The sequence below is a fragment of the Paraphaeosphaeria sporulosa genome (genome assembly GCF_001642045.1).
Source record: "Paraphaeosphaeria sporulosa strain AP3s5-JAC2a unplaced genomic scaffold CC84scaffold_2, whole genome shotgun sequence".
Taxonomy (NCBI): domain Eukaryota; kingdom Fungi; phylum Ascomycota; class Dothideomycetes; order Pleosporales; family Didymosphaeriaceae; genus Paraphaeosphaeria; species Paraphaeosphaeria sporulosa.
The window spans coordinates 1,819,729-1,832,099 of NW_017253361.1; the positions used below are offsets into that span (position 1 = coordinate 1,819,729).

At 53.5% G+C, this 12,371-nt stretch overlaps 6 protein-coding genes across 6 annotated transcripts; 4 read left to right on the forward strand and 2 right to left on the reverse strand.

The window, feature by feature from the left end:
• The first annotated feature begins 47 nt into the window (after window positions 1-47).
• CC84DRAFT_455647 (uncharacterized protein) lies at window positions 48-1,545 on the forward strand. Its single transcript, XM_018186343.1, has 3 exons — window positions 48-305; window positions 361-397; window positions 578-1,545. The coding sequence occupies exons 1-3, from the start codon at window positions 291-293 to the stop codon at window positions 1,372-1,374; spliced, it is 849 nt and encodes a 282-aa protein (XP_018040228.1). The 5' UTR covers window positions 48-290; the 3' UTR covers window positions 1,375-1,545.
• Window positions 1,546-2,065: 520 nt separating this feature from the next.
• CC84DRAFT_1213243 (uncharacterized protein) lies at window positions 2,066-2,572 on the forward strand (the record flags this gene model as incomplete). Its single annotated transcript, XM_018182513.1, has 1 exon — window positions 2,066-2,572. One exon carries the CDS (start codon window positions 2,066-2,068, stop codon window positions 2,570-2,572), a length of 507 nt encoding a protein of 168 aa, XP_018040229.1.
• Window positions 2,573-5,091: 2,519 nt separating this feature from the next.
• CC84DRAFT_1111592 (MFS general substrate transporter) lies at window positions 5,092-7,247 on the reverse strand. Its single transcript, XM_018175287.1, has 2 exons — window positions 6,676-7,247; window positions 5,092-6,567 (listed from the first exon to the last, which is right to left on the reverse strand). Exons 1-2 carry the CDS (start codon window positions 7,058-7,060, stop codon window positions 5,423-5,425), a joined length of 1,530 nt encoding a protein of 509 aa, XP_018040230.1. The 5' UTR covers window positions 7,061-7,247; the 3' UTR covers window positions 5,092-5,422.
• Window positions 7,248-7,732: 485 nt separating this feature from the next.
• Window positions 7,733-9,747, reverse strand: CC84DRAFT_1137859 (Metallo-dependent phosphatase). The gene is made up of 4 exons (XM_018176169.1): window positions 9,440-9,747; window positions 9,266-9,389; window positions 9,121-9,211; window positions 7,733-9,065 (listed from the first exon to the last, which is right to left on the reverse strand). Exons 1-4 carry the CDS (start codon window positions 9,466-9,468, stop codon window positions 7,945-7,947), a joined length of 1,365 nt encoding a protein of 454 aa, XP_018040231.1. The 5' UTR covers window positions 9,469-9,747; the 3' UTR covers window positions 7,733-7,944.
• Window positions 9,748-9,891: 144 nt separating this feature from the next.
• On the forward strand, window positions 9,892-10,718 carry CC84DRAFT_1160914 (uncharacterized protein). Its single transcript, XM_018177614.1, has one exon. The coding sequence runs from the start codon at window positions 10,056-10,058 to the stop codon at window positions 10,434-10,436; it is 381 nt and encodes a 126-aa protein (XP_018040232.1). The 5' UTR covers window positions 9,892-10,055; the 3' UTR covers window positions 10,437-10,718.
• A 360-nt stretch (window positions 10,719-11,078) lies between these two features.
• On the forward strand, window positions 11,079-12,277 carry CC84DRAFT_455701 (uncharacterized protein). The gene is made up of 3 exons (XM_018186344.1): window positions 11,079-11,087; window positions 11,146-11,825; window positions 11,939-12,277. Exons 2-3 carry the CDS (start codon window positions 11,413-11,415, stop codon window positions 12,138-12,140), a joined length of 615 nt encoding a protein of 204 aa, XP_018040233.1. The 5' UTR covers window positions 11,079-11,087; window positions 11,146-11,412; the 3' UTR covers window positions 12,141-12,277.
• The last annotated feature ends 94 nt before the right edge of the window (window positions 12,278-12,371 follow it).

The window sequence follows — 12,371 nt, forward strand, 5'->3', positions numbered from 1 at the left end:
AAGCCCCTACACCACCCTTGCCGTGCACCTAGTATCTTAGAGCGAGGGGCTACCAAAGGGCGACGCTCAGACACAGACCGCTTGGTGCAAGGCCTACTGCAGCTACTCGCACTCCCTGTACTTGGTGGCGCTTCTAATCCCCATCCGCACACCATTGGAGATCGACTAGTTGTGTAGGTACATATCCACTATCATGACTGCTCCATTGGCCCTCCGTCATACCATCAACTTGCACATTGCGCATAAAATTTCTCCTTCGCAGCGATTTCTTCTGTTTGTCACTTTACACTATGACCGACCCCAAGGTGAGCGTACTGGTTGCCCTGGCCGAGAAGACACCACAGCTGATAATGCGTTTAGAAGGCACAGAATCTTGCTCGAATCCGTGACAATCAGCGTAAGTCGACCCAGCCTACCCAATGGTATCGCTCTCTCGGAGCAACCACTGCTCCCTTCGGGGACACGGGACTACGCGCATTCTACACTCTAGCATGCTGCATACTCGTCTTAGTCGCGATAGCGAAGTTACCCGAGGCTGCCGAAAGCCCCGAGCGAACGTATATTGACTGGTACGTAGGACGATCACGAGCGCGGCGAAAGGAATATTTGCACGAGCTGGAAGCTAGATTGCGTGACTACGAGCAGGTGGGCATCGAGGCTTCCGCAGAAATCCAAAGTGCTGCCCGCAAGGTGTTGGACGAGAACCGCAGATTGCGAGCGCTGCTCCATGATCGTGGCATCCCTGACTCGGACATCGTTGCGGCAATGGGTGGCTTGAACGATCGATCATACGACCAGATTTCGTCATCTGCGTCATTAAGTGCTACGCTTGAGAAGAAGATTACTTGCAACACAACGGCGTTTTTGACCTCACCGGTCAGCCCATACCCATCGGACGCCAGGAATGGCCCGCATACATCTACTGTAGCGCCGCTGGCGCTGCCAATGCCTCGTTCCGCGGCACTTAGCAGCAACGATTCCCCAAGTCCTCACTCCATCATCTCGGATATGGGCACTCCTCCTCCTTCGTTTCATGGTACGCCCTACATGCACACTCTGACACCAGACCCTGGAGCTAAACCAGGGGATTTGCCACTATACATGCCATACGATCCGTCTATACAACATCCTTGGCCACAGCTGCACCAGCACACGCACGAGCACACGCACGAGGAACAATACGTCGCAAATCCCACGAGTTACTACAACGCAACATCCTGCATCGATGCAGCCAAGATCATACGGACAATGCGCACCGGCACAGGTCCAGAGCTGGAAACTGACCTTAGCTGCCGACCTGGGCAACACTGCTACGTTGGCAATTCGATGGTCTTCAACAATCTGGACAGATACGGGAGTCCGCATGGCGTATGAAAAAGACACAGCACCCCCAGAGAGAAGAACCCTTACATCATAAGCCAGTGACTGTACTCCAGCGAACTAGAGGGAAGCATGTTTTTGCTTGCTCATACGCCTACCTTGAAAGACTTGGTCAACATCCCAGGTGGGACAACGACATGGAATCGACGCTGATCCTTACCAGCAACTCAAAAGAAGCGTTGCCTTCGGCACACCGATTGGCCTGCAGGGCGGTACACATACGGCTAGATGATATCAAACAAGCCATTGGATCCTTCCAAAGTGGATAGATACGTTCAGGCCGAGTCGAATGCCCGAAAACGAGATCACGAAGGTCACGAATCGACGGACTTTGGATGTTAGATAGCAGACGGAACCTCGTCTGGACACGTGGACAGCGTCTGCGCGTTGGTCCCTGTCCCACCCGACATACATGTAGGGCTTTTACGGCTTTCCGTACGCAATTGCAACAGTCATTCAATACTTTCTGTCCCAGTTTTTGTAAATGTATTCATATTATTTTGCTTCTATGTGGTTGAGGAGTGCCACATGCGGCAGTTGTCCTTGTCTTGCGACATGAAGGATTTGCGGTATGGCGCGACAGTGTCGTGACGGACAAAGACAACATCGCAGACAACCATAAAATTTGCGCTTTTCTCTGGAAAAGCGTCCATTTTAAATCGTCTGTTCACAATTCTTCGAAAAGATGCCGCCAAAGAAGAAGGCCACCGGGCAACAGCCGTCCCCGAAGAAACAGCCAGTCAAACAGAATGATGACGCTGCAGAAGAGGTGGCTGCTCCACCACCTGATGGAGAGTATAATCCTGAACCGCCAGAAATTGTAGCGGAGCTGAACCAGGCTTTGGATAAGAAGCATGTTCGCTGGACGAGGCCAGTAACAAATTGGTTTCCGTGGCGAAAGTCCTCGGAGTGGGCTACCATACTATTCCAAAGGCCTTGGGAAGAGCTTGCGAAGGAGAAACAACACAGTTTCGATCGCCCGCATCTTCCTTCGCTATTGTATCAAGAAGAGACTGGGAACAACAAATCTTACTCCAATGATCCACAGGGTCTGCGCACCCTCTACAGAAATATACAAGATAGGCGTGAGCACTACCTCGATGGCATTAAAAGAGAGGAAGCTAGTATGATAGGGATGGCAAATGAGGGTCCCGATAGTCCTGGACGGGGGAAGCTTGGATGCGAAGCTTAGAGCGTAAGCGTTCGACAGAACCCCACGATGCCCGACACTGACCAGGAAGCAGTACTATCAGGGTGCCTGATGGGGAAGATCAGATAGCTTCCGTGCAGGTCCTCCTGCGAACGACTTCACCCGAAGAGACGACTGCTGAACACTTTGTGATCGTTCCTTTCGACACTACGGTCACAGTAAATGGTATCCCATACACAAACATTGCACCCGAAGAGAGCAGTAGAATCTTCATCGGGCCTCTAGGCAAATTTGCAATCATTGAGTTACTTGGCGCACCTATTCTTTTATGGAGAAACCGTCAAGATGCGCCTTCAAATGCGCAAGGCAAGACCGCAAGGGTTTGAGACCTTCAAAACCAGAGCGTGCGGCTGCTATCTTATCCTTCAGAATCGCACCTGACGAGGATGGCGCCGGTAGCCGACCAAGCAGTAGTGGAGGGGAAAGCAATGTCGCCACAAGTAGTGACGAGCCAGATGATGACGGGCGGACGGGGACTACGCCAAATGGTAAAAGTCAGACTAGCAATACGCCGCATAGTGATCGACCGAACAACAGTAAGCCTAGCACTCCTGAGAAGGACCAGAGCGGTGAGAGCAGTGAGAGCCACAGCAGCGATCCCTGCAAGGAGCGGTATCATACAACAGCGCAACAAGCCTCGAAGATGTTGTCAACCCAGTCCTTCTGGCAATTAACTGGCTGCAACAGGATAGAAATAGAGGCTTCTGTGTAGAGATCAAAAACTCTCTACTTCGGCCAGGCCAGCCATGGATCCTTCATATCCGTCTCGTCTGTGCCACTGTTCTTTTGGTTTTGCAGTGTGTAAGACTACACAAATCGTGTGAAGGTCTGGAGATCAACATTCGTGTCTTAAATCCTCTCGAATCGAAATCTGACGAACATACTCGTAATGACATCTGGGACGCAGCATCGGGATCAAGTATACTCCAGTGGTGGATGGCTAGTATCGGCTTTAATTTACAAGAATTACGAATAACTTTACCTGATTCCTTTTAGTCAATCCCTAGTCCTAATGCTCTTGATAAATAGGAAGCTTCCATGATTACAATACTAAATGCTTGGGCGCTCGCTATGGGTCTTGAACTGAACTCAAGCTGGGTGCCGCTTCACAAATCTAGCAACCTGTTAGCTTCAGGTGAAGAATATCGGGCCTGTTCCTTTCAAGCAGCCAGAGAGCTCTTTGATCGTGCTCTTTCCGGCCGTGATCTCAACTGGGAGATTGTGCATCGATTTCTGGAGGCCCAAAATTACGTCGTCGGCAAGCAACTTCTAGAAGCGGATCGTCATTTCGACTTTGAGAAGACTTCAGTAGCCAGTCTTATCAAGAACCAGATTGACGCCTAAAACAAATATGATGAGATGATCAAAGACCTGAGATTGGTGTTAAACGACAACCAGAAGAAAGCGCGGGTCAAGCTGTTAGGAAGCACAACACTCTTGCCAAGCAAGCTTTTTAAGAGCCCTTCAAAGCCCCACTCGTGAAAACGGAGATCATTCTCGACAACATCTGGATATTCACGTAAGCGATTCAAATCCTTGCCTGACGATTGGAAGAACACAAGACCCCGCTTGACAGTCGAAGAATACCAGGCCTATGTGGCGGAAAGGATGAAGCTAGAGTACGAAGGACCACACAATTCTTCAAAAAGGGAGCATCCCCCTTAACCGAGTACCCTCTTTGTCATCTGAGAAGCCGAAATACTGGGCCTTTAGGGATACATCAAAATTTCTAGAGGAGCAGGACCTATGTGGGTACCTGCGCAAAAGAATGGAGCAACTTGCGGATCAAATTGCGAGGAAAAAGAATAGTAAGATGGAGTCGATCCTGATGGGGGCGTCGATGAAATCGGTGCAAAGAGGACACCGCAGCATAGCTTCCTTTGTGCAGGCCGTCACACATGCCGAGGGCAGGAACCGCAGCCTCAAGTGTATTAATTATGCTTCACTTGAGCCGGAAGCATCTATTTCAAACTCTTTCATATACAGTAGACAACGACTGTTGCTTTTCCCGTGGGTTACACGCATTGTAGTACCGGTACTGAATGATAGACACATCATGGTCTTGATTATTCAACTAAAGCAGGATTCAAACACGGAACTACTGATCTTGGACTTAAGGGCATGCTCTTAGCCGCAAGAACATGAGTTAGAGAGACTGCTGAGCCGTGAAAATTATTTGCTGAACAGCATAGTGCGAAATGTTATCTACAATATCGCTCAGACATTGCAAAGGTCGCCGCGGGCAGCCCATGGCCCAGAAGTCCAGCGTAAAATTCCAGAACATGTTAAGTGGATTGACTGCGCCATGCAAAACAATCCCTGGGCTTGTGGATTCCACACCGCATTTAACGGTTGGGCCTCTGCCCTCGGTCTGCAGGTGAATCCTAACTTCCGAAAAGATTGGAGAGACATAGGTTTTTGTCAAGAGGCCACGGACGTTGCCAGCCTGGTTATCATCGGACGAACAACCGGTAAGTTGATCAAAGGCTTTCTTGATTGTTCCAAATTCATTTTACCAGGACAGAACATAAGTAGAGGAAGATAATTCGACCATACTATTCTCAAAGGGAGGGAAATCCTAACCGTGTTCGGATTTTTCCTCACCTAGAAGGGCTTCTTCATCTGAAAATCCACGGTTTTCCCAGACTTCATGGCTTCGCAGCACCACAGGGTCGTCACACCACACTACTCTTCTCGTTCCTATGATACCAAATATCGAACATTCTACGATCCTCCCCGTCCGAGCTTCATTTTAAGAAGTATCTCGGACTGCACCTACCCCAACGCCGTTGTCAATACTTACGGAAGTCACCACTATCTCAGAGCACTCGATTACTCCTTCCTCTTACTCATCCTTGGCAGGCTCCACCAGAATACAATCATCGCTCCGTACAGTCCAATACACACCGGATGCAGCACCCAGGTACCCGCCGCCTGCGCCAATATACCAGTCGTGAACGGCGCCACCGCACCGCCAGAGCTCCCCGCGCCACCGATGAATCCAATCGCGGTTGTCTGCACATGCCGTGGCATCAGCCGACTAAAGATCGTCTGTGCACAGGGATACACCGGCCCAAGTAAGAGTCCCAGCAGCGAAACGGCTACAGCATCGCCAATGACATTGGGCACCAACCACACGAGCAGCTGGAGACACAATGTCCCGATTGTAAGGCCAGTAACGAAGGCTTTCTCTCCAATCCGCGGTGCGAGGTGTGTGAGGACGAAACGTCCCAGCGTAATGCCACCCCAGAATCCCGAGGTAACGTAACCGACCCGCGCTGGATCACCATCGCGGTAGTTGATCAGGAACGAAATGACCCATCCTGAGATGCTGACTTCAGCTCCTTGATACGCGAAGACGAACAGCGCACCGAAGATAGTAACGCGGTTCTTGAGCGCGAGCTTGAGGTTCTTGGATTTAGATTCCTGGGACTCAGACGCAGCTTGCTGGGTGGCGGTGCGCTGGAGGGAGGAGAGAAGAGTCTGCGGCTGGTCTTCCTTGTACGACCAGAAGGCCCAGCCAGCGAAGAGCATGCAGCACAGCCGAAGCCCGACACAAAGGAAATAGAATCGCGACCATAGGATGCCCCTCGAAGCCAGTGCCGTTCCAATGATCGGGGCCACGATGCCACCGAGGCCGTAGCTACCATGAGCAGCACCGAGGATAGCGCTGGGCGGGTGCAAGTTCGCACAGAAGACGTTGTTTAGTGCGAGAGAGGTGGCCGCGCCGTAGCCCAGGAGGAAGAAGGATACTACAACCGCGGCATATGGGGGCGTGGCAACGAGTATCACATACGCAGCAAGCAGGATGACTTCAGAGAGGATGAGTGTCTTCGCACGACCCAGCTTGCCCAGAGTCGTGTTGCAGAAGAATGCCGCGCTGATGAAGCCGGCTGCATTCCCGACGAACACCATGGACATGATGGCGTATCCAATGTGGTAGTATTCCTCCATATAGGGAATCAGTGCCCCGACGACTGCGACACGTTAGCTTTGCACACATCCTATATTCACACTACAAATCGCTGTCGGTTCTCGCCCCTCCTACGTTGCCCATCAGCCTTGATAACAGGAAGCTAACCTACCAGAGTCATTAATCCCATTCCCAAAATAAATCAAACAACAGCACAAAATCCGCCATTTGTTCATGCTCGGCTCCCTCCACGTCTGCATCAGCGGCACCGCACCACTCCCCTCAGCACCGTCATGCTCCAGCTCATTAGGTGTCTTCGGGGTCTGTGAGCCAGGAAACTCCTTGGGAGTTTGCGGTGCTGTGGTCGGTGAAGAAGGTCCATTGTAGCGCTGGCCAAAGGCCAGGTCGTCGAGCTCGATGCTGAAGGGCGCTCCTTTCACAGTTGATGTGGTCTTTTGGTGAGTGGCTGGGGGACTGGTTACAAGGGGTGTAGAACCGGAGGGTGTGGAAGAGGACTGTTGGATGTCGAAGAAGCCATGCAGGGCGGCGGATGCCATGGTGAGCGTATACCTACTCGGACACGCCCAGTGTGCTTTGGAGAGGGCAATTGAAAAGGCAGCGATCACGGCTGAAACATGGATGAGAAGCAAAGAAAACAACAGCTCGGACGGCACAGCACTTTCTCAGAGCAAAGTGCCTACCCTAATCCCGAGCTCACGATAAGCACGCCCCCGATGACTGTTTCCCCTCGCATTGGTCTGTCCCGCCCCCCCCACTGAATAAATCCTGCGGGGCAGAACGCCAGATTTAGCGAGTCTTCAACGCCGCCCGACTGCTGGCCACTCAGGCTATCACGTTGACCTCACCGTTCTGTCACGCCCGTTGGAAAAAAACTCACAGCGGAGACTATTGACGATAGCCCTGGCGTTGGGAAAAGGTGAGAGCTGCATGTCGCTATGCTGAGCTAGGTATTCTTACCAGCGAAGTGGCGGGAGCTATACCGCGGAGGGGTAGCGGTGTGCGGGAGGAATTGCTGCATTGAGCTACACGCGTGTAGATTTGCGATACGCGTGTACGTGCAGTTGCAGTGAGGTAGTTGCGGTTGATAATGCCAATGGTGCGATGTTCGACGTGGTGTCGAGTGCATGGAAAGGCATTAGGAGTCATGTAGGCTCAAGACGCATTGTCTCCACCAGCAACGTACATGACAGCACTGGGTAAAGTCGACTGTAGACATGCATTGAACGCTGCTTTGCATCCATTGAAAAAGTATACTATCCGGGTATCCTAACCAAACACCGCCAACTCCTCATCTACGAAAAGTACTCCGCGCCCTTCCACGCCGTGTATACCGTGAGCTTGCAGTTCACGACGCGAACTTCCACGGGCCTCTTCCGAAAGTCGGCGCACATCCATTCCGCCTTCAGCCTCGCGCCTTCGCCTAGAGGAAATAGTCTGCGACGGGCTTCTTCGCGGGCATGCCGCGCGAGTCCTGCGGCGCGGCTTCGAACACCCTGTACCGCCGGCCCGGCCCGTCGCGCGGCTTCTGCATGCTCTCCCCCAGTACAGACGAAAGACGGCGATTCTCATCGTTCGTGCCGTTGGGCCCGGCGTTGGAGCCTAGGATCCAGCCGCCGCCGCCTCCACCGCGATCGCCGTTGCTGCGCCGTTGGTAGCCTGCATTGGAGCCGTCTTCACCCAGCTCGAGGATGGCGGCGACGTTGCCACATCGGTAGCAGTAGTTGGGTGCGGACCAGACGGTGACGATGGTCGAGTCGAACATCTCCTTAAAACCTTCCATGACGAGCTGGTGCGCACGCGCGATGAGGCTGAGGTCATTTTTGTAGTTGAAGCATTTGACGATGTCGGCGCCGAAAAGGAAGCCTGCACCACGAGGGGATAAACCCCATCCATCGATCTCATCAGGATCTGACCATAGTAGATCGCACATGGCTCCCTCGTGTGGCACTTCTTGTTTCCGGTCGAGTAATCTAATCTTGTCGATGGAGTCAATCAACGGCGACAGACCTCCGTGTACGCAAAGAATAGCGCCGGTGTCGTTCCGCGTTGAGCCGTTGGCTGAAGAAGTGGCACCCGTGCCTGCGGCGCCTGACCGAGACGGGGTAGGTCCTATGGGAGAGGAAGAAGCTGGGTTTGAGTTGGCCTGTGATGCCGCACTTGATTGTGAGTCTCCATTCCGTGCATAGCGGAACATGATCTCGCCGTTGGCGTTCAGAGTTTCAATCTCGATGTCCATCTCGGAATCAGGCAGCTCACAGTTGACGTTGTCCGCGATGGGGCCGTCGGTCGGATCGAGCGTAGTGGCAGCACCAGTGACGAGTGCTCCCAATGCAAGATAGTCAAAGACCTCGCAGCAGTACCGCCAGACGTTTGCGCTGCCGTATTTTCGTAGGCACTCATCGTAGAAGCCGTACACGGTTGTGATTTGTCTCGACTCGTGGTTTCCGCGGATGAGGGTGATTCGATCGGGGTAGCGGACTTTGAGGCAAAGCAATAGGAGGAATGATTCTAGTGAATAGAAGCCTCTGTCCACGAAGTCGCCTAGATGTGTCAGTGCCTGCGCAGCCACTGGAGGGCGCCTGGTCGCTGAGCTTACCCATGAAAAGATAGTTTGTGTCCGGCACATCGCCGCCTACTCTGAATAGTTCCATCAAATCGTGGAATTGGCCGTGTATGTCACCACATATCTAGAAGGACGCCTGCATCAGCTTTGCCCACAGAATCTACACGTGATGACGTACCGTCACTGGTGCATCCACCCCCACCACGTTGCCCTCTTCTATCAGAAGCTCGCGGGCTTTGTAGCAGAGTTCGCGAACTTGGTTTTCGGGTATGGGTCGGCATGCGCGAAGCTGTGTGATGGCGCTGAAGGCTGTGAGCTTCGTGTCCCGACGCAGGCCATTTATTCTGCGTACCGATCGAGGTCGCTGCCGCCGATGCTCATGGTGGCAACTGCACCTCGGCCCACGAGGGCAAACGTATGCGCAGTCCCGTCAAGGTCGGGAACAAGTGGCCCAAAATGCCGCCAACCGGGAAGCTTCAGTACGCGGAGAAAGTGGCGGGCGTATGATCGCGTGGGACGGGCGGCGCGTGTAGGCTGAAGAGAGGCGGGATGGTGAGAGAACAGCACTTGGAACAACAGGTGCAAGTGCGTGAGGCGGACCTACTGCGAGGGCGCTGGGACGGCAGGCAGAGTTGTAGGCGGGAAAAGATGGAGTCGAGCGCACCGCTGCACTTGCGATGCGCGATGCGGGCGTGCAGGGATCAGCACAGCAGCCGCTTAGCGGCTTGGTACTCGGTACACCAGAAGGAGAGCTTGCCCGCAACCATTCTCTCCCATCAGCTGCCCGCGCCCGCACCCACGCTCTCTGCGCCCGCAAGCATCTCAATTGGCTCGGTACGGCCTCTCTGCACCACCTCGGAGCTTGCGCAAGCCATTGACCCCAGCAGGGCCTGCGATGCCTACGCTGCACGCCCGCTAGCCCTCACACCACCATGCCGCCACACCTCCATCCACGGTCGCGCTCGACCATGTCGCTCTTCACCACCACACTCGCGGTCTCCTTCCTCGTAGTCGCGACCCCACATCTCCTGCCATGCCCCGTGGACCCGCGCGCGCTCGCCGACTCCGCGGACCCGGATGCTTTGTCTGGCCAGCCAAAGCGGCGGCGGCGAAGGATTCTCAAGGAGGAGACGTGCAACGACATCATGGGCGAGGAACGGAGGAAAATGAAGGACGTGGAGGAGTGGGCGATTCCAAAGAGGGAGTGCCCGGTGCCCAAGCCTGGTGGGCTGATCGGGCAGGTGCTGGGATTGAAGAAGACGGAGGAAGAGGAGGAGCAGATATCTGTCACAACCCAGGTCCAACGCGCCCGGCGGAAACCCACATCAGCGGATGGAGAGGGGTCATAACACTGGGATCGGGCAGGGTTGTACCATACTTGTACCTGTGGGAGGAGTCTAGTCATGAATGGCTGTGTATATATAAGAAGAATTCGTCCCCAAGGAGAAAAATGCCAGAGATTAAGAGAACCTATGCGGCCCAGTTGCAATCTCCATGCTCAAGGTGGATCAAGGGCATCCCAAAGCTTGAAAGGAACAGTAATTGGGCGGGTTACACGAGGGTTGTATCGGCACTGGGATGTTCGCGAGGGAAGTCGCAAAGCCACCAGGGCAGGAAGCAATCACCTGGACAATGTGAGAGTCACGTGCCGGACTATCCCCCGAGGTCCTACAGAGCCAGCCGTGAAGTCAAGGAGCCCAGGAAAACAGGGTGACGTGCTCACAATCTCCACGCTTGGGCTACATGGCAGGGCACAGGGTATGCATCGGGATGACGCGCTTGTGGTGTGGCAGGAGCGGATGGGCGACACTGAGGTCTCATTGCGGGGGTCTCATCGATTGGGGAAAACACCACCGGTGAGACCTCGCACCCTCAGCCAATCATCCCAACTAAGCGCTCAGCCTCGCCTGGGCTTTCGAGTATATTAATCCTGGTCTCCCCGACCTGCTGCTCTAGGGCACCACATAACCTCCACGCAGGAGACGCGACTACTACTTCTGGTACGTTGACTTACAACGGCACAGTTGTCCTAAAGATACCACGACACTGACTCCCCAGACATAACCCGCCGGCGCTTTTGGCGCGGAGCCGAGACTCCGCGCTGGTGCCATTTCTGGTTACGATTATGATCACGTAGATACAACCTCCTGGCCGTCCTGGCCGAATGACGAAGCATGGTCTGGCTTTTCTGGTTTGGAGCCTGATACACTATCGTCTCTCTCAGATTGGTCGGCAAAGGAGGATACTGTGTGGCTGTTGAGTCCGGGCGAGCTTCTTCAAGTTCGGGCCACTGGACCTTCGTCACCAGGCTCACCCTGGCCGACTATGGAGATTGCACCTGCTTCTACTTCTCACAAACAGGTGCATGCACTTGATTCGCGTGAAGAATCAGATGAAAGCGCTCCCAACAATGGTTTCGGAAACTTTCAATGCCGGCCGAAAACGGACATCATCTTGACGACCAGCCCGTCGTCAACATCTACCTCCTCCCATCACAATGCTTGTATGCAGGATACTGGTCGCTCACCTTCCTTGGCTTGTCCTCCGCTGGATCAGGGGAATCCCCCACACGTTGCTGCCGGATCCATTCTATCGCCGTTTCAAGAGCTTTCACACCTCCACTTCAGCAGCAGCTCCATTACATCAACCGGGGTTGTACCTATCCCTCGTGCTGAGAAACGGTACGCTTGCAGCTCAACTGGGTGCTCCGCGTCCTTTGTCGAACGTCGAAAACTCGAGTGAGTTCCTTCCTATCTTATCGGTTGTCCTAAGCTTCTCTTACCCGGTCCGCCTACTCTCGTAGCGCAATACCAACCTAGCACCCTTTGTGCACGCTGATCATATGGTATAGCGGTCACGCGAAGAGCACACACTCAAGGGTCTACTGCAAAGAGTGTCCCAAAACATACGCTCATCGCAAGAACCTTCTCGAACACGTACAAGCACGGCATCGCGGTATATGGCACACATGCAACTTCGAAAGCTGCACCTACGCGACGGAGAAAAAAGCCAACCTCGTAAGACATCGAAATTCCCTACACAAAGGACTTTGAGCATTACACCAGCATCCACGCGACCAAGTTGTCCATCTTCGCCAAATGAAAGTTTTCCAACCGTTCTGCCAACCACTCTTCGAAGTTTAACCAGTACTGACCTAGAGGACTACGACTGATCTTTGATTTGCTTTCTTGATTTTGGGGGGTTGAGCCACGCTTTAATTTTCTGACTACCATCCTGTCCTTTCCGCCTCCGTATTTCGTACTTAGATTTACTTTACTCTAGAC

Bases quoted from the DNA above. Each gene is read 5' to 3' on its own strand.
- CC84DRAFT_455701 (XM_018186344.1), top strand. From the start codon at position 11,413: ATGGAGATTGCACCTGCTTCTACTTCTCACAAACAGGTGCATGCACTT. The intron at 11,826-11,938 runs GTGAGTTCCTTC...CATATGGTATAG, and splicing joins GTCGAACGTCGAAAACTCGA to CGGTCACGCGAAGAGCACAC.
- CC84DRAFT_1160914 (XM_018177614.1), top strand. From the start codon at position 10,056: ATGTCGCTCTTCACCACCACACTCGCGGTCTCCTTCCTCGTAGTCGCG.
- CC84DRAFT_1111592 (XM_018175287.1), bottom strand. From the start codon at position 7,060: ATGGCATCCGCCGCCCTGCATGGCTTCTTCGACATCCAACAGTCCTCT. The intron at 6,568-6,675 runs GTAGGTTAGCTT...AACGTGTCGCAG, and splicing joins GAATGGGATTAATGACTCTG to TCGTCGGGGCACTGATTCCC.
- CC84DRAFT_455647 (XM_018186343.1), top strand. The intron at 398-577 runs GTAAGTCGACCC...ACTGGTACGTAG, and splicing joins TCGAATCCGTGACAATCAGC to GACGATCACGAGCGCGGCGA.
- CC84DRAFT_1137859 (XM_018176169.1), bottom strand. From the start codon at position 9,468: ATGAGCATCGGCGGCAGCGACCTCGATCG. The intron at 9,390-9,439 runs GTACGCAGAATA...CACAGCCTTCAG, and splicing joins GGCGGCAGCGACCTCGATCG to CGCCATCACACAGCTTCGCG. The intron at 9,066-9,120 runs GTAAGCTCAGCG...TGACACATCTAG, and splicing joins CACAAACTATCTTTTCATGG to GCGACTTCGTGGACAGAGGC.